At 35.2% G+C, this 27,912-nt stretch overlaps 1 protein-coding gene across 5 annotated transcripts in view; it reads left to right on the plus strand.

Annotated features, from left to right (window-relative positions):
* Positions 1-27,912, plus strand: part of CABCOCO1 (ciliary associated calcium binding coiled-coil 1) — a 132,065-nt gene that overhangs the window by 8,951 nt on the left and 95,202 nt on the right. For all 5 annotated transcript variants that reach the window (XM_074382280.1, XM_010339329.3, XM_010339330.3 and 2 more), the window contains exons 2-5: positions 2,101-2,204; positions 10,711-10,880; positions 16,566-16,710; positions 21,499-21,571. In XM_074382280.1, coding sequence (XP_074238381.1) covers positions 2,101-2,204; positions 10,711-10,880; positions 16,566-16,710; positions 21,499-21,571 — 492 coding nt within the window. The remainder of the gene's footprint in view (positions 1-2,100; positions 2,205-10,710; positions 10,881-16,565; positions 16,711-21,498; positions 21,572-27,912) is intronic.

Below are 27,912 nucleotides of genomic sequence, written 5' to 3' on the forward strand. Positions count from 1 at the left end.
TTACCAAAAATTGTTTAAACAAATATAACCATATATTATAGATCAAAACAGTATCCTAAACAGAAACTGGGTGGATTTAATTCAATTTGCAAGTATCTGAGTACCTACTAGATGCAGCATATTAAAATACTTTTTTCCTAATGATTTTATAATCTAATGATATGACCTAGTTTAGATTAATTGGCCCACCCTAGCTTACAAAAAAAGTGGCTCATAATGTAGCATATTTTATTTCCAAATTAGATTTTCAAAGATAAAAATGTAGCATAATAACTTAATATTAAATTGCAGACATTAAGCCAATTACCATTACCAATAAGTGATAGGTTTGAGATTTTTCTACTCTTGAAAAAGGAAAAGGATTTGGTATGTTGTCTGGTAAACTATAGCAAGGCAGTTTTTTGCTACCTTTAGCTGGAACTCAATTGCACGGAAGGCTCAATAACTATTTATTGAACTGAAAAACATTTGCCCTCTTGCCCCCCAAAATCTCACAATTTTTTATTTTTGTGTAGCTGCTGCTCTATTTCCTCTATTTCTCAGTCTCCTCTTCCATCTCCCCCTTACAGCTCTTCCCTTTATGCCCTGACTTTGAGCCGTCTCATCCATTCTCATGGTTGCAGTTGACTCTTAAACCAATGTTTGTAAACTTGACCTTTGTGATTCCAACGTTTCTAACTAAACTCTAAACATTCCTTCCTCACTATTAGTATTCCTTCTTAAACTCATCGTCTGAAATCAAACTAATCAACTTGCTATTTAGAAACTAGCATCATCTTCCAACGCTGTATTTCTATCAATATAAAAAGGACGACATGTACAGTTGTGCAGATGCTGCTCTGAACAAAAGCACTTGGCTGAGGAGTGAGTAAGGACTAAAACTAGACTTTCTTAACAGGCAATGTACTTGGGCACAGGGCTGTGTCAGCCTTAGGGAAATCTTTTTAGCACTTCCTCCACCTAAAGAGGATACCATTGTCTCACTCACACAAAGGTGACACATGTATTATTAGTATTGCCATCACTCTCTCCAAGTCACCTATTTCAGAAACAGAATCTCCATTTTTTCTCCCCTCTTTTAGGCCCCCATGATATGACTACATTCACCACTTTCTTATTATCCACAGGGTCAGGGAGACCAGAGTAGTCCAATGCTTCATCCCTACACTGTTTTAATGATCTCTTTAACTCTTTCTCTGCTCCTGTCTTTCTTTCACTTTGCAGTAGATTACCCTTTCTTAAAACACTGCTTTGTCTTGTTATTTACCTGTTCAGAACCTTCATGGTTCTGAGCACTATTGTCTGTGTTACTAGAAACAAACTTCTTAGACTACTGTTCTTCAGCCAGCCAGGTTCTAAAATATTTATGATGCACAATGTCCTGTACCTTGTGAGCACCCAATACATAATTGCTGAATCATTAAATTTAAGATCTTCCACCATACGTTCCCAATGCCCACTTCCACCTAAGTCCAACTAGTCCCTCTCATATACCCTAGGTATCATTGTGAACTGCTGATATTTACGGAACTTGTTCCTAACTATCCTATCTTCATAACCTTGGTGTTGCTGGTTCATTCACATGGGGCATTGGCCACACCCAGCCCTGCAAAGCCTATTGAGCTCCTCTCTGTAGAATTTCCTTGTCTTGTGCCTATACTTGCCCCTTCTTTTAGACTGAATGCCGCATTTATTATAGCTTACTTGTGTTCTTTTCTTCTTGTAACAGCACCCTAGGTTTGTTCCTCTCACTAGATGTTAAGCTACTTGAGGTTAGCATATCTTTCTTGTTTGTATTTGCCTCCTCATGAGTCCCGGATTCAATGAGGAATGTGTAGATAATAAACTTTTGTGGAATTGAAAACCATCACCCAGTTGTTGCATATGCCCGAAAGACAGATTGACTAGCCATTTGACTTTTCAGGTGAAAGATGCCATTGCATAAATATGGAAAAGAAAAAATATCATCTCAAAGATTGTTGTTTTTAAATGTCTTTTTCTGACAGCAACTAGAGTATAAAAAGAACAAATTTTGATATTATGGGGTATAATATATAAAACATACAATTGAAATAACTCACTCTGCATTTTTTTTTTTAGAGAGACACTGAATTCCAGGAGCATGAAAAGATTCTGTCTCCGGATTTTCTGTCAGTTGCCCAAATCACTGATTTGTTAACAGAGGACGTCGATGGAGTTCAAGAGTAAGCATTTCACTGTTACAACCGCATATAGAAGAACAGTTCTAGTTTTGCATCTATAAATGATTGTGGTTACATATTTAAGCTTTTTTCAAAATATTTGTTATAATATTATGCACTGAAATATATCTGGATTCCGAAACACAAAAATTCTCAAAGAACTTTTTACACTACACAACAGTCTCCTTTATGAAGAAAATACATTGTAAACCAACTTACTAATATTTACCAAGAGCAGAGGTTTGTTAGTAAAAGCAGGCTCTAGCATATGCCGTCTTCTACTTTTTTCCCTCTTTCATTCATAAAACTGTCAATATGCACATTAACCTAAAGGATGTTCTCCCTCATTGTAAGAAGAGTAAGTTGTGTTTTCTGTAAAGAGAATGGAAAATGCATTTTGTTATATTGGAAATCTTGAATACTAGCCATCCACCTGTGATTTAATTAGCCATTCACCTGTGATATTATTATCAGGCATAATACTATACTAAGTACTATGATTGCATACATGTTACTTAAAAATGTGATTACAATGGAATTTATAGGCAGTAATTCTAATATATATACATCTCACTCTTTAGGCCATTTATTTCTACAATAGATCATCTATTTAGAACTTTTGTCAGATACACCCAACAACATAATATCCTAAATGTTGTTTTTAGTAATCACTCATTTAAAAAATGATCTCACTTTAGAATGGAAGCTTAATTGGTCATAATGTGTGGAGAGTGGGGATGATGTCATGCACTAGACTGTACCATCCTGGTATCAGGTCTCTGCAGGCCAGCCCTCGGGACACAAGCAGAGTGTCGTGGACCATAACAGATAAATAGAAAATGACTCTGTCAGTGGTTATCACTGACAAATTTTACAAATGTATAGAATAAAGATGACTTGCTACTGAGAAGGGAATATGACAGATGTCCTGGCTGGAAGAAAAATCTGAGAAGGGAAGGCTTATCAAGAGCAGGTGAATAACACTGACAGGCCGTTTCCTGAGCTGCTCAGCTCCAGCGCTGACAACCTCTGCTAGAAATTGATGCTCTGTGATCGGCCATACTGCTTACTATCTCTATCTCTACAAGTGTTAGTGAATTTAAAATTTCACAGATTTCAAACAAGTATCTCCTGATGATTCTACCATTTTTATAGAAATTAATGTTTGTTAGGAATTCTGATTCTTAGTGTAAGAATTGATCCATAAAATGCACGTATCGTATTAATACCACTGATCATGTCTTTACGTAGAATGTTATTTTCCATTTCCAGGTACCCCCAAATGTCATTGATCATTGCAATGTGAAACCCTAGGTACTAGGCAAAATAGTACAATGCAGGTAGCAGACATTTTATACAGTTCATCATTTGTTTATGTTAAATGTCAAGTAAAAGATGTTAAGCACAATTAATATTAAATAAAAAGTGTTGCAAACAAGTGCTTTTTAAAATTAGTTTTTCCCACATTGTAAGTTGTGCTATGTATTGTACTTTGTGTGACAAGAATTTTTTAAATTATTGGCTCTCTTTGTTGTTAAATATCTAAATTCTGAGCATATATTTAATCTTTAGTTGGTAAGGCCTAGGATGCAGTAAGTGATACAGAAGGTGATGCAGAAGTTAGCAATATAAAAACATCAGGTTCAATAGCAGGTTCACCTTTTTAGACTGTCTCATTAATGTAGAAGTCACCTGACGTGATCTCAAATTTTAAGACATCATCTTTGGATAAATAACATCAGTATTATATTAGGAGCCATTTCTTTGTAAAACAATTTTCTTGAGATTCTTTACATGATTTTGATAATGGTAATACTGAAATATTTGAAATCAGTCACTCAATTTAAAATAGCATTATTATAAATGGGGTTATATGCTTTTCAAAATGACAGAAATACAGTTTAAGTATCCTATCACCAAGTGATAGAAGTATGTGAAAATCATAGAGTCTAAAAAGTTATATGCCTATTAAAGTTAGAAATCAGCACATTTCCCTACCTCATAAAATTAAAAATTGCTCTCCATGAAAGCAGCCAACCAAATGAAACATTAAAGTGTCATTAAAACATATTTCTGAAATTCACTTTAAGCAGTTAAATGTCTGGGTACATTTCTCATGATCTCTTAGCTGCTATCAATCATAAATATTTTAATGTAACCTTGACTTTATTTATAGATCTATCTCAATTTTTTTAAAAAAAGAATAAAGACTGAAAGTAACTATATAAACACAAAAATAACACTGAGACATCTTTAATAATCTTTCGGTAGCTGGACGTCCATGAGCTACTTAGCTCTTGCCTTGAGGCTTATTTCTGCATGTCATATTTAAGAAGTAAAATGCACCCCATTGTCAAGAACATGCAAGAATATTGTAATATTTTTACCCAAATTCTTGGTGAGACAAAATAGATAGGTATATCACTTATCACCACTATACTAAACTTTCTAAAACACAATGAATCATCTTTCTCTTTCCCTACATTCTGTCGTGCTACAGCTGTGGCCATCTCTCCCCTCTCCCCTGTTCCATCTCCTCTTACAGAGAAAAAGTTTACATATTTGCCAGTAAAATACTGGAAACTTTGCATTCAAACCAAGCAGTCTCTTGCTCCAGTTGCCTCCCTTCATAATCTCCTTTGGAGTGAAATGACCGTGGAAAGAATGGAAATGCTAAATCCTTAGCCCTGTGGTTCAAGTTAAAAGCAAAGAAACAAATGGTATTAGGGAAAATGGTGAAGGGGATGTGGAGGACAGCAAAGTTGAAAGAGGTCACAGAGATTTCACCAAAATATTCTTTGGCAAGTAGTTACCATCATTCAAACACAACTAAACATTGAAAAGTAAAAATAAAAAGCAAAGAGCCGGGCGCGGTGGCTCAAGCCTGTAATCCCAGCACTTTGGGAGGCCGAGGCGGGTGGATCACGAGGTTAAGAGATCGAGACCATCCTGGTCAACATGGTGAAACACCATCTCTACTAAAAATACAAAACATTAGCTGGGCATGGTGGCGTGTGCCTGTAATCCCAGCTACTCAGGAGGCTGAGGCAGGAGAATTGCCTGAACCCAGGAGGCGGAGGTTGCGGTGAGCCGAGATTGCGCCATTGCACTCCAGCCTGGGTAACAAGAGCGAAACTCCGTTTCAAAAAAAAAAAAAAAAAAATATTCAGGGCAAATATTTAATTTAAAATACATAGTGTGCAGATGGCAGATGATGAGTATACTTAGAAGAAAAACTAACTGCTAGAAACAGAAGAAAACGTTGGGTTAAAGCTAATAATTAAAGAGGACATCAATTTCACAGAACAAGAGACCAAAAAAAAAAAAAGGGTAAGAAAATATAAAGAAGAAGCTTTTAGAACCAAGGCAAGGAACTAAGGCTAAGAGTAAAACCAATGTAGAACTTACCTTGCTGAAAATCAAGTCAGTAATATGGAAGACAAATTTAAGAAAACTTATATAAAGTGTAGATAAAGCAATTATTTGAAGATACTAGAATATACCTTCAACCTTCAACATAGTGAATCAGAAAAAATAATCTACACTCTTCGTAAAAGCTTTGATTTTAATATTTTAGTAGAATAAAATCTCACTTTTATTGCCTTTTTCCTGGGATAAATTTAAAGCAAGTCACCTAGAGAGGAAAATAACAGGCCTCAGACTTTTCCTTAGCAAGGTTAGTCTCCAAAATTCAGTAGTGTGGCAAGTAGCCAAAATTTAGGAAGTCAAGAGAATATGATTGCAAAATAAAATACTATTTGTGGGGCCGGGCGTGGTGGCTCAAGCCTGTAATCCCAGCACTTTGGGAGGCCGAGGCGGGTGGATCATGAGGTCAAGAGATCGAGACCATCCTGGTCAACATGGTGAAACCCCGTCTCTACTAAAAATACAAAAAATTAGCTGGGCATAGTGGCACGTGCCTGTAATCCCAGCTACTCAGGAGGCTGGGGCAGGAGAATTGCCTGAACCCAGGAGGCGGAGGTTGCGGTGAGCCGAGATCGCACCATTGCACTCCAGCCTGGGTAACAAGAGTGAAACTCCGTCTCAAAAAAAATAAAAATAAAAATACTATTTGTGTCTGTTGTTTAGTTATAATTGCAACAAGACATTGCAATATATAGAACAACTCAGAAAATACAGTATTCATGTGGTCCTATTGAAAAATTTACCTCATAACCCAGCTGAAAGATAAGTCAGTTCATTGGTGACTTTTAAACAACAAAACCTGCCAATGAGAAATTGTGATATAAGAAGTCTGGCAGTAAGTGTGGATCATTTAAAATTAAAATTAAATACAGTATCATAATAATAGACTAAAACAATATTCTAGAACATGTCAACAAAAATAGGCAAGCACATGGGAAAAAAATAACTGAATTTCCTTTTCTCACCAAAAATAAAATTGAATTGAAGCAGATAACCCCTATTTATAGTAATGCTATTTTAAGTTGAGAGTGAGTGAGTGCAAATACTTCAGGATTACTGTTAAAAAAATCATATAATCACAAGAAAATTGCTTTAAAAAATGGCTCATAGCAAAATGCTTTTTAAAAACTTGTATCATAGATGTAAAGAGTTAATGTCCCTAAGTTTGCAAAAAAAAACTTTGATAAATTTCTAAGAAAAAGTAACCATTAGAGGACATTTAAAAGAAATCCAATCTAATAAGCAAAGACATATATAAGATAGTAATTTTTTCTATTAGATTGATAGATGTTAAGATTATGGACAAAATCCAAACTAGATTGGAGTATAAAAAAGTGGACATTCCTGTGTGGTGTTGATGAAAGACTTATTTGGCACTTCCCTTTCTGGAGGGAAGTTTAGCAGCATATCTCACCATGGTCAGTATAACCCAGCAGTCCCAATTTTGGGAATTTATTGCAAAAGATAATTGGAGTTTTGGAAAGATCTTTTTGTTGGAGTCTTGCTCTGTCGCCCAGGCTGGAGTGCAGTGGTGCGATCTTGGCTCACTGCAACCTCTGCCTCCTGGGTTCAAGTGATTCTCCTGTCTCAGCCTCCTGAGTAGCTGGGATTACAGGCGCCCACCACCATGCCTGGCTAATATTTGTATTTTTAGTAAAGACGGGGTTTCACCATGTTGGTCAGGCTGGTCTCAAACTCCTGACCTTATGATCTGCCCACTTCAGCCTCCCAAAGTGCTGGGATTACAGGCGTGAGCCACCAGGCCAGGCTAGAAAGATCTTAATTAATCATTTCTCTTTACTCTAGATTCTTAACCAGTGGAGGACATCAAAGCCCATTTGGGAATCCTGATCTATTATTAACTGCATTTAGGTCTCTATCCTACTGATAAGACTAAAGAATGGAAAGGTTTCCTACTTCTCCTTTCTTGCTGAATACTAATTGTTTTTCAATTATGTTCATTACAATTTTTCCCCAGTCTGCAGCTTGTCTTTTCAATGTAATTTGTCTCTGATTCTCCAGAAGTGTTTTGTCTGTTTAACAAAGACCAATTTATTAGTCTTTTTCTTTATGGTTTGTATTTTTTGGTGTCACTTTTAAGAAATTTTGGCCTATCCAAATGTCAGAAATTTTTTTAATTTAAAGTTTGTAATGTTTGCTATTGACATTTAAATCTTTAACCAACCTGGATTTTATTTTAATGTATTATGTGGGATGGTATTTTATTTTATTTTCCATTTGGATAACCAATTCTCCCAGCACCAGCACCATTTTTGAAGAATTTATACTTCCTCTACTGATTTGAAATACTACCTCTGCAATATACCAGGCTCCTGTGTATATTAGGTCTGTTTCTGGGCTTTCTACATATTCCACTGGCCTACTTATTTATCCCATAACAATACCACAAGTTTTCATTATTGTAGAAGTTTTCTTACTGACTTTCACTTAAGAGTAAATGACACTGTACATTAAACATTGAGAAATAAATCTTGCCAAATGATGTCCATGCAAATTAAAGATCCCTGGCTAATGGAGTAAAACTCTACCACCACCACCATCAGGATGTCTATATCTGCCAGTTGAGTTGAATGCTTGAAAAAATGTATCAAATTGTGTAGTGACATGCAACATGAAAAACTGACCATATTGACCTAAAAATTAAAAATATATAATGTTCTCACATATACATATATATACATGTATGTAATATATAACATAACAGGAAACTCAGAGATAGATTAGCTTCAAGGTTAATTGAGTCAATGTCTAAATAGTATCATCAAGAAATGAGGCTAATCTTAGGACCCATTTTTCTTAGGGTTACAAGATAACTTGGCAGTAGCAACTAGAGCCACTTGTTTACTCTTTTTTTATTTTTATTCAACAGAAAAAAAAACTTTATCCTCTGTTATTAATTATTTAGAATTATTTAGGAGCATGCCCATCATAGAACAATAATTATTTTTGAGACATGCCATATGCTAAATGACATTTTGGTAAGGGGCTGAAATTACCGTGATTGCCTTAGAATAATCCGAACTCTTTTGGGTTTGAGGTCTATCCGGATACCACTGTAGATGAAATGTTGAAGAAATAGACACATGTCGACATCAGATTTACTTGCTCCCAAACTTGTTTAATCCTGCTATATTTATTAATCTGGTTATATCATTTATTTTGATGTTAAGAATAATAAGGCCTTTCATTTTTGAAGATGGCAGTAAAAAGTTGTCACACACCTATTACCTTCCTCAGAAATCACATAAAAACAGCAAGGAAATGCCACCTTCATCTTTGTCAAAACCAAGAGAATGCTAGTGGTCCAAATCACAAAACACGGTCGTGATAGATCAACCAGAATGCAGAAGAAGATATAAAGAAGGATGCCCATAGTCAAAGAGCTTAGAATGAGCTAATTTATATCTATAACTATATCTATATCTATCTATGTCTATATCTATCTATCTGCTTAATCTCCCAGGAGGAGAAACCCTTAAGTCCCATTTCAGGAACGCTTGTCTGCAATAGCAGTACCAGGTGTGTAGGTTTGGAGCAGATCCTTTCTGTATCACAGGAAATTGACTGTTTATATGATAATAAAGAGAGTCTATCCATTCTCTATTTTTCCTTACCAATTAAAAATAAATAAATAAATGCTAGAATAATTGACAGAAAGTTACTTCATACAGACAATGCCTACTAGTTTGTAACATGACCACATCTTCACCTCCAGTGTATTTCCTGAAAGTAGCTATTCAAGGACAAAAACTCACTTCATCCAAAGATGAGGTATAAACAAAGGATATGCATTCTAAGACACTGCAAGAAAAAAATAGAAGAAGAGTGGGAAAGAGAAATAGCAAATAAAATACATCAGAAAGATATAACCATGAGCAGACAAAAAAATACATGTTTTACCATAAATTTTAAAACATATGAAGCATTTACAAAAAGCATACAACAGAGATATAAAAGCTCAAGAAAGAGATAAAGAAATAAAAGATTATCAATATGTTTTTAAGAAAGAGTAGAGAAGGAAAGATCTTGTGGGATTTGAGGGGAAATTTAGAGCCACCTCCAGAATAACCCTGCTGAAAACACACTAAGGTACACAGTAATGATAAAAGTATCCAAAATGAAAAGGAATAGACCTGAAAATTTTTTAAGGTTGAAAAGAATATTAAAATTCTAGAAAAAAATGACTAAAATATGGATAATTGAAATTCTTTTTAAAATACAGCAGAATGAACTGGGTGCGGTGGCTCAGGCCTGTAATCCCAGCACTTTGAGAGGCCCAAGCGGGTAGATAATTGGAGGTCAGGAGTTCAAGACCAGCCTGGCCAACGTGGTGAAATCCTGTCTTTACTAAAAATACAAAAAATTAGCCATGCATCGTTGTGGGCACCTTTAATTCCAGTTACTCTGGAGGCTGAGGGAGGATAATTGCTTGAACTGGAAAGGCAGTGAGGCAGTGGTTGCAGTGAGCCAAGATGGCACCACTGCACTCCAACCCAGCTGATGGAGCAGGCTCTCTCTCTCTCTCTCTCTCTCTCTCTCTCTCTCTCTCTCTCTCTCTCTCTCCATATATATCTATATATATATATTTATTTCATATATATCTTTCATATATCAGAATATTTAACAACTTAGTTTCGGAACATTTTCAGAAATAAAAGAAAATTTTATAAATGAAAAAACACATTGAAATTCAGAGGAAAAATAGTAGTAAAATTGCTATACATAAACAGGTAAGAAAGAAAGGAGAGGAAGGGGGAAGAATGAGGAGAACTAGAAAATAAGGAAGAGGAGGAAGGAAAAATAGAGTGTACTCCCCCTTCATTATTCTGTCTTTCTGTTTCTTTTTCTGAATGTCACTTTGGTCTACGGCCATACCACCCTGAACGTACCCGATCTTGTCTGAATGTCACTTTGGTCCTGTGAAATTTGATGTAACTGAATATTTTCAGATTATGGGCATTATAGAATTTTCATTAAAAAAAAAACCTATTTCAAAACTTAGGAAAGAAATGGTTCAATATCTAATCTGACTTAATGTCTGGATTTTTCTTTTATTTTGCAGAAAACTCAGAATCTTTTTGAATTTCAAAAACATTGAAACTTGTTTAAAGGATGCCATTCTACTAGATTATTATGTTTCTGGATTTTTGTGGGCTAGAAGAATGGATTTTTCTGTTATTCAATATTCAAAATTTATGACTTTGTTAGCCATGTTACTTCAGAATCTTGAAAGTGAGTACATTTTTTTTTTTAAGTAAAAGAAATTTACCATCTAAACTGAGGTTCTTAAGCAAAAGTTACTGATTTTATTGTAATTCCTTTAATGAAAAATTTGGGGTTTTCCTGAACATAGCAAATACATAGTTCATACCTTCATTGAGTTACAAAAACAAACAGTTTTCTTGATAATCAATTTGCCAAAGATATGTTAATTTTATTTTAAAGTTGTATTGGTGCCATCCACCCTCTAAATATCTGGAGACTCTGCAATATTCTTGTAATCTTTCTGTAAATCTAAAACTACACCGAAATTAAAAGTTTATCAGTAACTATTAGCTTTCCCTAGAATAGAATGCTGGGAAGCTATAAAAAGGAAAAAATGAGGAAGCTTTCTATGTACTGTATGGGAGACAATATATAGTTATTAAGTAAAGCATGGTACAGAACTGCATGCTTTTATTTACAAAAGAGACAAAAATAAGAATCTATCCATATTTTTATTTGTGTATACACAAAGAAATGCTGAAAGATACAGAAAAAATGAATAATTAAAGTTCCTTGGGGTGAACAGTAGTTAGAACTGGGCATGTGGGCAGCAGATATTGGAGGAAGTCTTTTCACAAGATTGCTGCGTATATATTTTTGAAATGTGAATACATCACTTATGCAAAAATTAAATATTTAAAGAGAATATGTAACATGGACTGTCCTAAGTCTCAGCAACTTCTGAGCTGAGTATTCATACACTAGAAATAGAATAAAGGAAAGCAAAAATTTTCATGAACCTTACATCCCAAATTTGAGAAGATATTTCTTTTTTAAACTTTTCCCTTACCTTTTAAGACTCAGTAACATTTCTTCTAGGTGAAATTTTATATTGTTGATATTATTGCAAAAATGAATTTCTAAAACCTGAAGAGGATCCATCCAGCTCCTCATAAACCATGAGAGAGAAAATACATATGTGAAACATAACCAGAAAAAAAAAAAAAAGCAAGGAATCTAGTTTTACCTTCTGGCAGAAAAAAAATTAAAATAAAAAAAGTTTCCTCCACACTTTTAAACTTAACAAAGTTATAGTCATCATTAGGAAAGAATGTAATTTTAGCCAAGGAGATAAAGTATGTTTACACATCAGCTAGGTAGCAGTAGGGTCCTGAGCACATAGCCACCACTCCCATTCAGCAATGTCATAATAGAAAAAGCCCAAAAGAGCACACTCTGGGCCTCTAGCAGGAGTGTGCTCTATCTAGTGCAGGAACTGCATTTCATGCTAGCTCAGTCTCCAATCTGATCCTTGTCTCAAACTTGAGCTGTATATCTACCAGGCATTCTGCAGTTAACCCATCTAGAATCAAATTGGATCAAATTGGATATGGGACAGGACAGGCACAGTGGCTGATGTCTGTAATATGAGCACTGTGGGAGGCCAAGGCAGGCAGATCACAAGGTCAAGAGATTGAGAGCATCCTGGCCAACACGGTGAAACCCCATCTCTACTGAAAATACAAAAATTAGCTGGATGTGATGGCACAGGCCTGTAGTCCCAGCTTCTGGGAAGCTAAGGCAGTAGAATCGCTTGAACCCGGGCGATGGAGGTTGCAGTGAGCCAAGATTGCACCACTGCACTCCAGCCAGGCAACACAGTGATACTGCATCTCAAAAAAAAAAAACAAAAAAAGGGAACATAGAACTTGTAGACTTTTCTTAACAGTATATATTGTGAGGTCTAGTTTTTCTAGGGCCTGACCAAGGATAAGCTGTAGAGCAAGTTTGTCCAACCTATGCTATGTCCTGCGAGCTGCATGTGGCCCAGGATGGCTTTGAATGTGGCCCAACAAAAATTTGTAAATTTTCTTAAAACATTATTGGATTTTCCTTGCGATTTTGTTTAAGCTCCTCAGCTATCATTAGTGCTAATACAGTTTATGTGTGGCCCAAGACGATCCTTGTTCTTCTGATGTGGCTCAGGGAAGCCAAAAGATTGGACACCCCCAATAGACTGGGTATTGGGCCTTTATCCAGGTCCATAGGCCTAGATGGACCCCCCTGTGTATGACATGAATGTTAGTAAGTAAGTATAGAATATTTTTTAGTTCTTGTGACGCTAAATTGGTTTTCCTCTTAATAGGAATAGTAAATTCAGGTGACATTTATGTAGATTAGCTTGTGCCAGTCACAATGCCAATTGCTTTACAAATATTGTCTTATTTAATGTCTTATTTAATTTACATGCTACCTTATGAGAGAAATTAATGAGTCAGAGGGGTTCAGTGACTCCTTAAGGTCACACAGGGTCTACACTAGCAAGTGAGAGCCCATCCTTCTGAACAATACAACCAATGTGCTGGCCTTGGGCTAAATCTAGAAAACCACTATACACATATATAGCACCAGGAATTCCACATACATTTCTTTTCTTTTCTTTTTTTTTTTTTTTTTTTTTTTTTTTTGAGGCGGAGTCTCACTCTGTCTCCTGGCCAGGCTGGAGTGCAGTGGCGCAATCCGGCTCACTGCAACCTCCACCTTTTAGGTTCAAGTGATTCTCCTGCCTCAGCCTCCCGAGTAGCTGGGACTACAGGTGCATGCTACCACACTTGGCTAATTTCTGTATTTTTAGTAGACATAGGGTTTTGCCATTTTGGCCTGGCTGGTCTCAAACTCTTGACCTCAGGTGATCTGCCCTCCTCTGCCTCCCAAAGTGCTAAGATTACAGGCAGGAGCCACTGCACCTGGCCACAAATTTCTTATTCAATCCACACAACAGCACTATAATTTTGAAAATAGGTATTGCAGTATTCTCATTTTACATAGAAAGGAAATGAGGCCAGGTGCAGTGACTCATGCCTGTAATCCCAGCACTTTACGAGGCCAAAGCAGGAGGATCTTTTGAGGCGAGGAGTTCAAGACCAGCTTGGGCAACATGGAGAAAGTTCATCTCTAGAAAAAGACATTTAAAAATTAGCCAAGTATGGGGGTGCACAGCTGTGGTCTCAGCTACTTGGGATGCTGAAGTGGGAGAATCACTTGAGCCCAGGAGGCTAAGGCTGCAATGAGCCATGATTGCATCACTGCACTCCAGTCTGGGCAACAGAGCAAGACCCTGTCTCCAAAAGTAGATGAATACAAAGAGACTCAGGTCATCCAGCTATTAATAGTGAAGGTCAGTTGGGTATCATCCTACATTTTTCAATTAATTATAAGTCTAGTAAGTTCTTTCATTACCCTAAATTTTCAAGAGTAAATTTTATTTCTAGAAACTTTTACCATTTGAGTGGCTTAGTCTTTTATATTTTAATCACATTGCTAAATGGGATTTTTAAAAGAGCAAATATTTCAGTTAGATAAATGAAATTATAACTTCCCTGATTTTTAAAGGAATTATCTACAGAAAGACATCAGACATAGAAAACAGTTTTAAAGATTCAACTGCTTTCAGAAGGAATAGTCATATAAATGTATTTTTGTTTGATAAGTATAATTTTATCTAGAATTATAATCAGTTATCTAAGAACTTCTCTTTTCTCTGCATCTCTAATTAATATCATTTTATTAATAAAATGATTCAGATTTTCCATTCATTTATGAATTCCTTTTATCCAACAGATTTTTCATTTCTGAAGCTACTTCCACTATTATCAAAAGAAGTTATCATGAAGAGAGAAATGTACAATAATAACTGAATTCCACTTAGAATGATATGGGAATACCTAGGTTTCCAGAAAGAATTCAGTGTATCTGACATACATAAAAGATGATCTGGAGGGAGGCAATGGGAAATGAACCAACCGTAATTCATTAAACCAGATTTTAATTGTTGTGTATAGTTTTATGCTTCGTTCTAATTCCTATAAGTAGACAGGAAGCTATACTAAACAAATTACAAGTTAGTGTATATAGTGGCTTCCTAACACTTTAAATTACTTTACCTTATTAGTAATTTTGGTATTTACGGTATAGCACTTACACCCCAATGGAAAGACGTAGCTTTGTAATCCAGAAATACCTGGTCCAGCAATCCTCCTGTGTTCTCATAACTTCTTTTAATCTATACCCCCATCCCTTCCAAATCAACTCACCCCAGTGGGAAGGAGGAGCTGTGTAATCCAGAAATACCTGGTCCAGCATTCAGCCTATGTTCTCATAACTTCTTTTAATCTCCACCCCCTCCCTTCCAAATCAACTCCATTATAACAAGTGTAACATTTACTGATGGTTTCAGAGAGAGAGAGAGATTTGGTTGGTGGGGTCCACACTGAGCAGCACAATTCCCCCAGATCCCATATTCAGGCCCCCTGCTGACATTCACCTCCCCTAAGCAGCCTGTCCAGCCTGGCTTCAGTGTCTTTCAACTCTCCACCTCCAGGATCCTTGGTTTTATGTCCATACACTCATCACTTTTCTGCAAACATAGGACACTCTGGCCAGTCCACATACCTGACTCCATCTTCCAGGGAAAGGGTGGATAGCATGTGTGTGGGTTGTAAATAGTATTTTATTTGTCACAAGTAACATCAAGCATAATGGAACCAAACGAGAAAAGAAGATAGAAGTTTATATTGTTATTACAGACACTTTAAAAGTTAAGTCTAAGGTGTTCTTTTTCAACTGGACAAATGCCATGGAAGATAGTTTCGAATGTTTGTTTTCATTGATGTGAAGCTGTGAGAGAATAGATGAGAATCACTGTGCTGGTTACTTCTGCTAGTGGTGGCTAGGTTGTGGTCACTCGTGCATTTTCATCCGCCTCTCATCAGCACCACTGGGCAGACATTTGAGAAATGGCTTACATGAGTTATAAGTCTGTAGCTGTGGAAAAGAAAAAAAAAACTTGATGTTTTACAGAAAAATCCATATTTCTGACTTCTATTGAAAATCTTCAGACCCAGATTTACACATGGAAACAATTGGCTAAAGCCCAGTGTTGATTGACTCCATTCATTTACATTTTCAGCTCTAAGTTCAGCTCTGCTGTCTAGTAACTGAGCCTACCATCTAAATCTTCCCTTCCTCACCAGCTGTCAAACATCTTTTTTGCAATTTTCATGCTTTTATTCTAAGATTGTATATATATTTTTATAATCTCCTTTTCATTTTAAAGAAAGATTTTAAAGTAGATTTTGACGTTTTTTTAATCCTAAAATGGAAACATTAACTCTGCAGACAATTGTGTAGCATTATAGTAATTTACAAATGTTGGGGTGGAGTCAGCTGCAATTTTTTTTTTTTCCTGAGACAGAGTCTCACTCTGTCACCAAGGCTGTAGTGCAGTGGCACCATCCCAGCTCACTGCAACCTCCATCTCCCAGGCTCAAGCCATCCTTGTACCTCAACCCTCCAAGTAGCTGGGACCTCAAGCATGTGCCACCATGCCTGGCTAATTTTTGTATTTTTTTTTTAAGAGACAGGGTTTCACCCTGTTGCCCAGGCTGGTGTCTAATTCATGGGCTCAAGTGTTCCACCCACCTCAGCCTCCCAAAGTGCTGAGATTACAGGCTTGAGCCACCATTCTCAGCCAGCCACTATTCTTTTGCACAAAATGTATTAATTTATTAATAAGAAACAAGAGTTTTACGATTTATCCTCACAAATACTTAACAAAGTAAATTTTGGCACATTAAAAACATCTTGGATTATCTTATTCTGAAAATAAGATAATCAAAGTAATACTTAAGATATCTCTGGATTTTATTTCAGCACTACATATGTCCTTAGAGGACAGCATAAAATGGCTTGGAGAAGTTATGGCTGAAATAGGACCAAATCATTCACAAAAAAGTGAGGAATGGAGTATCTTTGATGTAAAACAAGCCAATGCTATCATTGATTACATAAAAATCAGGTATGGATTATTTTCAGTAACATTTATCTTTCATTTCACATCTTCTGGAAAATGTTAAATAAAAATAATTCAGCTTTTAGCAAATTCAGATATTTACAGAATTTATGCAGTAATTAGCCCAACCAATAATTAGGTAATTAAATATTCTTTAAATAAGGTGTTCAAATCTTTCATCTAATAACTAAATGTTAAAACAGTGAACACTTTGGCTAACTTAGCATTCCTGAAAAAGGTTTGCATTTGATAAATATAATTTCATCTAAAATTATAATAAATTAAGAATTTCATTTTTCTTTGCATCTTTAATTAGTGTTATTTATTAATAGGATGATTCAGATTAATCAGATTCAATTACAATAGACTCTATATTTTAGGTAGTTGATCTTTCCAGCTACCTGATTTTACATTTTGAAGGCAACATTCATTGCTATTTAAATATTTATTTTAAATACTCTGTATTAGAAATTGAAGAGATTTATGAATGTGCTTCCTCAAATTTATTACATGCCCTGAAATATCTTGTACTATTGACCAATTAAACTCATGAAGTCTTTCTTACTGCTTGGAAAATGATGGTGGGTGAAAGGAAAGTATTTTTATTACAGTGATTCTTCATTGGTGAACTAAGAAATTTGTCGTTTCATATAATCTGTCACAAAATCTGCAGTACAGTCATGCATCTCTCGAAAGGGACATTTTTAGAGTTTGCAAATATTCAAACAAGAGTAGGTAAGAATCTTTTGTCAAGCTGAAAGCTTCTGCATAATATTTTGTTCCCCTTATACACTCCAGTGCTTTTCAACTTTAAAATTTAAAGTTCTAAAATAAGAGTGCTGACTGATATCCTAGACATGTTCATGATTTGCTTGGCAAGAATCCTGGTTGAAATCTAGAAAGCTTTTTAAATACTAGTATGTTTAAAATGATAAAGTTTATATATTGGTTTCTGACATGAATTAATAATGTCATATGATATAATATGGTTTTTACATAATAACATTTGATATAATGTGGTTTCTTAATATTAAAACATACCTCCTAAGAGGTGTCTCTCAGTCAAAGCCAGAGTAGTTTTCATATCAATTAGAGTAGGCAAGGTTCTTGTATTTCGGGGGGAGGATGGTAATCCAGAAATGGAGGAGAGACTATTCCTCAAAGTCCTTCTACCCATCAGAGTTTGAGAATCACTGGGCAAAAAGAATTCCACTTTGCCCATTGTATTAGCATCCTTCTTTTCCTTCTCTGTTTGAACAGTCCCAGTTTCTCTTGCAGAACACATTTTTAACAACTGAGCTCTCAGCCCAGGAGGCTTCTAATGGGCACAGGAACTGAGACTTAACCAGGGCCACAAAACCCATGCAGGTGCTGTAATCACACCTTGCAGAAGGCGAAGGATGGTAACTCTTTTCCCCTTCATCTCGACTCTCTGGGCGAATGTTCATCAACATATTTCTTGACATTGTCCTTCAGAAAACAGTTAAGAGGAGACGTCCATGTTAGCCACCTTTAGATCCTAACAGGATGATTTCACATATTATAAATCCCTAATATTATTACTTCACTAAACAAAACCAAAAAAGTTGTATTTAAGAAGTTAGTCAAATAAAGTAAATCACAATTGTTGATGCTGTTAAGTCTTCATATTGTTATTTCAAAGAAATTATGCAATTTAAATATTCCTATTACAGAACTATAAAATATCAGTAGGTTATCTGGAATTGATTCTGAAGTTGTGTAAAAGAAAATATGCTTTTCTACAACACCTGTTCAGAACCCCTCAAAAGTCCACAAATGAAAGTTCGAAGAGGCCTGGGAGGAGGGGCAGCATCAGGAAGAATAAATAGCTAATGTATGCTGGGCTTAATACCTAAGTGATAGGTTGCTCTGTGCAGCAAACCACCATGACACTCATTTACCTATGTAACAAACCTGCACATCCAGCACATGTACCCTCAAACTTAAAAGTTGAAGGAAAAGAAAGGTTTAATGACAATGAAATAATATAGTATTTTTCATTTTGATGACTACAAAGCAGTTTTACAAATATGAAGGTAACCCAGTTATCAAAAGCATAAGAGTATTTGAATTTAACCTGATATTAAATTTACCCGACCACTAAAAGCCATTTAGGGAGAGCAGTTTTTAGAACATGACCCATAACACATGAAACTTAACTGACAATCAGATGGAAATTTCATTTGATGCTCTTAACCCACTCTGTCGTGTGTCTGTGATTTGAAAAGAACTAATACCAAATTTCCTCCCCCACATGACTGTAAGTGCTGGCAAATCTAGTTGTGCAAATCTAGTGGTACATTTGTATGTATTATATAATGTATAGGAATATAAACACTTCTGCAGCTTCTTAGTATAAAACATCATACAGAATACTATGCAGCCATAAAAAAGGCTGAGTTAATGTCCTTTGCAGGAATGTGGATGAAGCTGGAAATCATCTTTCTCAAGCAAACTAACATAAGAACAGAAAACCAAACACCACATATTTTCACTCATAGGAGGGAGCTGAACAAGGAGAACTCCTGAACACAGATAGAGGAACATCACACACCAGGGTCTGTCGAGGGGTGGGAGATTGGGGGAGAGATAGCATTAGGATAGATAGCTAATGTAGAAGACAGGTTGATGGGTGCAGTAAACCATCATAGCATATGTATATCTGTGTAATACATATGTGTGTGTGTGTGTGTGTGTGCGCGTGTTAAGAATTGTTGTTCTAAGGCAAACTGCATCGGGATTATGTGAGGAAGGCACTTTGGGTGACAAAAAATGAATAATATAACAATGGGGAAAAAACATCATTTACATATATATGGCCCAAGTACACTTTTGTCCTTGTGGATTCTACCTATTTTTGGGAATTAGGCGACAGCAATTTCAGGTATATACCCAATATAAGAGGCGTATACTCAATATAAGAAAATCAACCCCACCCCTCTGTACACCACAGGGTATTGCACTTCCACGCATTGAGCCAGACATCTTGAATTATTTTCACTTTATCTCTCTTCAATTTAGAACTACGACTAAATGTTTGACAAAATAATCTAGGAGGTTGAGTCAGAAGAAGAAGAAAACGCGTGATCACAGCAGAAGTGTCACTGTCTTCCCAGGCCCCTGGTAAAGCTAGACAAGGCCCTAGCCCTGGTCTTGTCCTCAAGCCTGCAGCTTTGACCACCTTATCCAAATCATGCATTTTCAGTGTTAAGAAGTGAATTTCCCTCTTGGCATGGGACAACCTAATTCCTATACGCAATGAAAAGAATAAGGCTGAAAGATTATGAAATTGCAGGAAGGAAGATCTATGAATTAAGTTCTTTGTGTGTGACACAAGATAGAGAAAGGGAAATTTTATACTGGTTCTCTGAGAGGAAGCCAAGCTGTTTCCAAAATACTCTATAGTCTTTAATTTTTCTACTTAAAATTAGTTATTGCCAGTGTAATATTTTTGACCTTAAGGCTTTCTCTAGGTAACCAGTGTAAGTTAGGAAGAATTTGAATTTATTTTGCTTCATTGAATTATTAAACTTCACTAATCTTGATATATTTTTCTAGCCAACAAATCAAAGTATGTCAAAAGCCAAGTTACTTTTCTGAATGTTGATGAGTAATTTAAATGTACAAGAGGTTTTTCCCCCAAAAAATAATACCATGACACAGTCTGCACACCCATCACTTTTTAATGGATTGTGTTAGTAGTGATATCAACTGCTAATATAACTGAGAGAGACTCAGCTGCCTAAGGATTTCTTCATTGATTTCAAATGAATTGAAACTTTGATCCATTACAACATCCAGGAGAAGCCATTATTATACATGCTCTGTAGCTACATTTTGCAAACGTTAATTTCTCAGTTATATTAAAATCAATTTTCTTAAATAGCAAAAGTCACCAGAGTGAAAGAGAAACCACTAAGACAATTTTTTGTTCTTGGGCATTTTGCTGTATTATGAGTCTATTAATTTTCTCAACCAGCAGGAAGAGAACTAGAAAAATTCAAATATTATCGCAAACAGGATATTAGAAGTCAGCCCTTCAGTAAATTTTTAACTCTTAATAATGCATTGCTCTTTAAACTTACTGGAAATACTTGTGTTAGGGACCTCCTATCCTTTGGTTCTTTATAGTTTTTATTTGCTGACCACCCAGTTTTTAGGGTAAGAACTGAAGAAATAATCTTTCTTAAATTAATTTTTCCCTTTCATGTGTGACTGAATTTTCTGCAGGAAACTCAGACATTTTCGAAATGGATTTTAGTTCATGCACCATCATTTTTCAGGTATTATTAGAGATTAATTTAATCTTGAAACAGTTTGAGAATGTGAGAAGTAATTGATATAGAGGTAGATTATATAGTTCAGTGCCATTTGTACCAGAGGAAATTGACTCCTGTTTGCAGCAAAACATAGCAAATAATATGAAGTTTCATGTTATTTAGGAATGGTGCATTATTTGCTTTCAAGCTACGGAGAGTCAAGATGCCATCTAATTTCTTCCTTATTCCTAACTTACCCACTCATTACAGATGGATTTACTGATATTATTCTAGGTACTGTGTTATATTGTCATTTCCTTAAAAAATAAAACTCTAATTTCTTAGCATTTCCAGACAATTTCTTTTGGAATAAAGGAAGTTGCTAACTCTATTTTAGTGTTTGATAGCATTAGCTTGGTCAATATAAAGTTTCCTTTAATAAATGCTTTTACCTGTTGTAGGTTTTTTTTCCTGAAACTGACTTATCAGAGTGCACATTTATTTTATATTTCAGCTTATTTCAACACTACAAGCTCTACGAGTTTATGTTCTACTCTGCCAGGGAAGAAATTGTGATAGGAACTGAGGTAAGTAATTTATCTAGATGGAATCAATTAAGCAGAATCACTGAATGCATGCTGATCAGCATCTGGATCTTTAACTGCTTAAAGCAACTTCTTGTCAAGATTATTCAAGTGTTAATATAACCAATTCGTAGTTTGCAAAAAGAATAATTAGATAAAGCGATCTTTGGATTAAGAAAATAAGCTGTCTTTTGGCATTAAAAGCATTGTTAATCATGCATACTTTGTGTATTTATGGATTATTTGACAAAGTTCAGTTGGATAAGGTACTGTGTCTGCATACAAATCAAATCAGAAAAAAATGATAAACCAACTAGTAATCGGCAAAAAAGAAGAATTATATAAATAAATGTAATGACAACTTAATTCAGTGAAATCTCTTCTAATTTCACATTTTTAAAATTCTGCTCATTGTTTAAGACCTAATTCATATCCCACTTCCTCAATGGATCACACCTATCTTAATTACATCATAATCTCAAACAAAAGGTTCAGACAAACTCTCTAATCAATTCATATTGTTGTATTCCAACTGATCTCTTATTGCTGAATTTGGGCTACTGTTGCACCGATAAGCATATAGATACCCACTGTATCATATGGTTTTGTTTCCTGTGGGTTGATATAGTCAGTACAACTCAGCAGTAATTTTCTTGAACACAAGGATATCTGCTCCTTTTCTACTACAGCATATAGTATAATGTAGGATACAGTAACCACTTAATTAATACTATATAAACATTTCAGTGCATAGAACAGCAATTCTACAATGAAAGGTCTATCTGGAGACACTTTTAAATAGGCTTACTTATAATCACATATATGTAATGCCTAGAAATGAATCCTAAGTAGGAAAACTTTTTTTTTTACTTTTTTATTTTATTTTTTTATTATGCTTTAAGTTCTGGGATACATGTGTAGAACCTGCAGGTCTGTTACACAGGTATACACGTGCCATGGTGGTTTGCTGCACCCATCAACCCATCACCTACATTAAGTATTTCTCCTAATGCTATCCCTCCACCCCCTGACAAGCCCCAGTGTGTGATTTTCTCCTCCCAGTGTCCATGTGTTCTGATTGTTCAACTCATTGTTCAGCATACGAGTGAGCACATGTAGTGTTTGGTTTTCTGTTCCTGTGTTGGTTTGCTGAGAATTACGGTTTCCAGCTCCATCCATGTCCCTGCAAAGGACATGAACTCATCCTTTTTGTGTGGCTACATAGTATTCTGTGGTATATATGTGCCACATTTTCTTTATCCAGTCTATCATTGATGGGCATTTGGGTTGGTTCCAAGTCTTTGCTGTTGTGATTAGTGCTGCAGTAAACATGTGTGTGCTTGTGTCTTTATAGTAGAATGATTTATAATCCTTTGGATACGTACCCAGTAATGGGATTGCTGAGTCAAATAGTATTTCTGGTTCTAGATCCTTGAGGAATCCCCACACTATCTTCCAGAATGGTTAAACTAATTTACACTTTTACCAACAGTGTAAAAGCATTCCTATTTTTCCACATCCTCTCCAGCATCTGTTGTTTCCTGACTTTTTAATGATCGCCATTCTAACTAGCATGAGATAGTATCCCATTGTGATATTTCTTTAATAATCAGTGATGGTCAGGGTTTTTTTTCATGTTTGTTAGCCGCATAAATGTCTTCTTTTGAGAAGTGCCCGTTCATATCCTTCACCCACGTTTTGATGCGGTTGTTTTTTCCTTGTAAATTTAAATTCCTTGTAGATTTTAGGAAGACATTTTAGGGAGACAAAAGATGCCAAAAAAAAAAAAAATAGTGCTTCTGTAGGTCCGAAATTACTTTAGGAGGCTTTGTTGCCTCCTAGAAGTACCAGGGATGGGAGTGGCCATAATCAGAAATAAACAGTGAGTAAGGGGATATCCTCATTATCTTTGTAATTTTCCTGATATTAAGAACCACATGGAACATGCCAGCTATTCTGACTTCGTGGGTATTGTTATTCTGGAATTTATAAACTACTCCCTTCATAAACACCTCAGTCACCGTTACTCACTCTTCATTTGGGTACTTGTTCTAATGCCAGCCTTTTAAAAGTGAACTGCCAGAAAACAAGGAACCCTTTTTGCTTCTAACTTTCCTAAAAACTACTTCTTTGCAGTCTCCTCATGCTGTAGCTTAAATTAGGTGTCACTTGACAAAGTTTCACTGAAAAACGTTTCCACTTCAGAATTACATCATATCGTGTGACAGCCCTTACAATAATTATCAGTTTGGAATATAATCCTATCTGATCAGTTCAAGTAAAACTTTGGGAATATGATAGTGGCTTCAGTAACAGCTTAAGTAGATATTTAGAGTGATCAAGAAAAAATTTCAGAAAGAACTCCCTTTTCCTTTGTTAATTACACAATCATGCCTTTCTTCTATATTGTAAGGATATATTTAAGTGAAATTTATGCTTATGGAAAGATTAAATGGAGAAAGTAGACACGGACCAACTGCCTCATTATTTTCCATAGTCACTTGTATTTTCCCCAAGCTGACCAGAGCAATAAAAAAAAAAAAAAAAAAAATCCTTAAGAGATGAATGTTGCGTCTTTAAGAATTAGACCACTCATAGAATTTTAAAGGATTAGTGAAAGTAGATTTTACACCACTACATTTTATGACATTTTAGAAGTGTTTGCTAACCCTTGATACAAATATTTGTTTTTTAATTAACAACCTTTCATGGCAGAGGCAGAGGCCTGCCCAGTAATGTGATTATGCATGCTGATCTCGGGCTCTAGGACCAAATAAGGGCCACAAGACAAACACATGAATGTTTGAAATTTAACTCTTAGGCAAGTATTCAACTTAGATAACACCAATGAACCTTAGTTTTTTTAATTATGGGTAGATAAGAACAAAACATAAATTTCCTCTAATCATAGAAGTGTCCCTTTCATAAGTGAGAAAAGAATGAAGAAGTAGAATATCACCATTTGTCAACCTTTAATAAAATAATAGATCTAGGCAAGGATGATGCATGGCTCCTGACATCACAAAAAGAAAGAAAACCAGACTTCACTTGCTTTTTAATAGAATTATGTGAAACCCCATATAAATTGCTCTTTCAATTTGAACTGGTTAGTCTTTTTGTCAGTCTTCTAACACTAACTTCTCATTTACTGGAAATATGGAAGATAAAGGAATATGTTAAAGATACCATAAAAATGCAGTTAGCAAATGAGGGTATAGGAGATTTTATAGGACAGAAGACATGAACTATTCAACAAACAAATTGCAAAAAAATAAAAATACATAAAGGGTAAACCTATAGATTAAAAAATGGCTGAATCAAATTCAATGTAGGTATCATATTTGGATCCCACTTCAAACAGACAGACAAACCAAACCACAAACACAAAACAGTTATGAGATAATTGGGGCATTTGAATATTGGCTGCATAGTTGAAGATGACGATTACTAATTCCTGGAACTTGTTAGTATATTACTTTACATGGTAAAAGGGACTTTGCAGATTTGATTAAGTTAATGAATTTGAGATGGAGAAATTATTCTAGATTACTGAAGTGGGATCAATGTACTCTCCATATAAGAAAAAGAGGAAGGCAGGAGGATCAGAGACAGAAAAAGGAAGATTTGAAGATGTCACTCTGTTGTCCTGGAAGATGGAGGAAGAGGCCACAACTTTATCAACTGTCTTGTTACGTAGTATGGCAATGCCTTCTCATAATTATTTTTAATACTTGATTATTATTGCTCATTTGTTTTAAATATGAAATTTAGAAATAAACATGTGCATATGTGGATTTTAATATGTGGCATATACAAATATTTAGTAAATCAGCATTTAAAATTAGTTGGGATAATTGGCTATATGTTTGTTAAGAATAAATTAGATTTTTACCTTATACCAAGCTTAAAAATGAATCCAATTTATTAAGAGATTCATTTCCCATAATGGAAGACATGTTCCATAATGGTGAACTATAATTTGGCCAACACTTCCACTGGGAACAACTAGAAAAATTGGACAAGATTTTTTTAAGACTTAAATGTTTGAAAGCTCAGCTAGAAAAACTCAAAAAAGATTATAAGCCTGACATTCAGAAATGCTTTCTACTTATAGGTATCTTCTAGTTTGGAAAAGGTGGCTAAGAAACTTAGAAGCTGAGAAGTAAAGTTTTGGTAGATGCATGGAGCTAGGAGAACAAAAACTGGAGAGGGAAGATAATGTAGCAAATTTTACAAGTAGGATGTTGTGTCTACACAGGACCACATTTTAGGAGATCAGCCCTAACTAACGTGGACTTATCTTCAATTCCAAATTTTCTCCATTTTTGGCAGATTTAGGTTAGCTGTGTATAGTGTTGTTAAATTCCTCTGTAAAATAAAATCATGCTACACTCCAGATTGTATCAACAGTTTTTCATAAGCAATGTCTGTCACATAATAAAAATCACACAGAAAACAAAAATAGATCACAACTGTTCCAGATGATGGAGTCATAGTCATGTACTTGAAAATAATTATTCTTAAGAAATAAAAAATATTCTTGAAAATAAAATATATAAATTTTAGCAGATAACAAAAAATGATTACAACATTAAATAGAAGTTCTCAAATAGAAAACTACAATAAAAATTTAAAAACAATTGAATATGTTTAACAAGTTAGTTCATAGCTGAAAAGAAAAATTGGTAAACTGGAAGATAAATCCAAAGAAAAAATCTAAAATAAAGCATGGATATGCAAAAGTATGTAAACACAGACAACGTGTAAGAGAGTATGGATATAGTAAAAGGAATGATGGAGAGAACAAAAGTCAATTCTAGAATGAGAAGATAAAAGTGACATATGAAGAGTTGATTTTCCAGAACTAACCAACAGCATTAGGAAACAGATTTAGGATTTACTTGAACCCTAGATACATGTAAATCCACACCTAAGCATAGTATAGTAAAATTTCTAAAAATGAAAGATGAAGACAATCTTAAAACCAACCGTAGAAAACAAAAGAGGTATGCCCTTGAAGGAGGTAACAATAAGACTGACAGCTGACTTAACAAGCGCAATGTCAGCCAGAGGACCATGAAGTAATTTCAAATTGTCCTAAGTAAATAACTGCCAATCTAGAATTTTATACCAAGAAAAAACAGTTTCTGTGATAAAATGAGAAAAGGCAAACAGGGAAACAGAAACATGGGCAAAGAATATGGACAGAAAATACGAGGATTTTAATAGAGAGATTTCTAGATTTAAAAAACAAGAAAATTGGCCAGGTGCAGTGGCTCACACCTGTAATCCCAGCACTTTGGGAGGCCAAGGCAGACAAATCATGAGGTCAAGAGATCGAGACCATCCTGGTCAACACGGTGAAATCCTGTCTCTTCTAAAAATACAAAAATAGCTAGGCGTGGTGGCACATGCCTGTAGTCCCTGCTACTCGGGAGACTGAGGCAGGAGAATCGCTTGAACCCAGGAGGTGGAGGTTGCAGTTATCCAAGATCGCACCATTGCACTCCAGTCTAGGCGACAAGAACAACACTCCATCTCAAAAAAAAAGAAAAAGAAAATTTATTGCAAACAGAAACACACTAAAGGAAGTATTAACAGGTACTCTCCAGGCATAAAGAAAATGATTCCAAATGGAAAGTGAGAGAAATAGAAAGGAATGAAGAGCAAGTGAAATGGACAGATTAGGATGGATGGATAGATAGATAGATCTAATTGAATATCAAATGCATTACCCAAAATATTTTATGAGGTTTAAAATTCACAATGACAATAGCATATAAGTCGACAGAAATGTATTAGTTTTCTAAGCCTCTCCCATTGTTTGAGGCAAGTAAAAGTACTCATTTATAAATAATTAATAAGCCAAGGATGCATATTGTATCCTTGGAGTAAGCATTAAATAAATGATCAATGCTAAGCTAAGAGAGGAGGAAGATGGAACAATAAAATTGGCTAAAGTAATAAATTAAAAATGCAAAACTAGAGTAATAAATATGAAAGGAAATATTTGTAATTGTGGAATTAGCCATATAAATTTTTTAAAGATTTGATTTAAAATACCATGAATAAAAATTTTTAAGTCACTGGGAGAAAACATTTGAAAATTAACATATGAAGGTCAAATTGTTTTGTTTTGTTTTGTTTAACTTTTTAGAGATGGGGTCTCATTCTGCTGTTCAGGCTGGAAAGCAGTGGTGTGATCATAGCTCACTGCAGCTTTGAACTCCTGGGCTCAAGTGATCCTTCCACCTCAGCCTCCAATGTAGCTGGGACTATGGACACACAACATCAAACCTGGCTAATTTTTTATTTTATTTTATTTTTTTGATTGAGAAGGAGGT

The sequence above is a fragment of the Saimiri boliviensis genome, chromosome 12 (genome assembly GCF_048565385.1).
Source record: "Saimiri boliviensis isolate mSaiBol1 chromosome 12, mSaiBol1.pri, whole genome shotgun sequence".
Classification (NCBI taxonomy): domain Eukaryota; kingdom Metazoa; phylum Chordata; class Mammalia; order Primates; family Cebidae; genus Saimiri; species Saimiri boliviensis.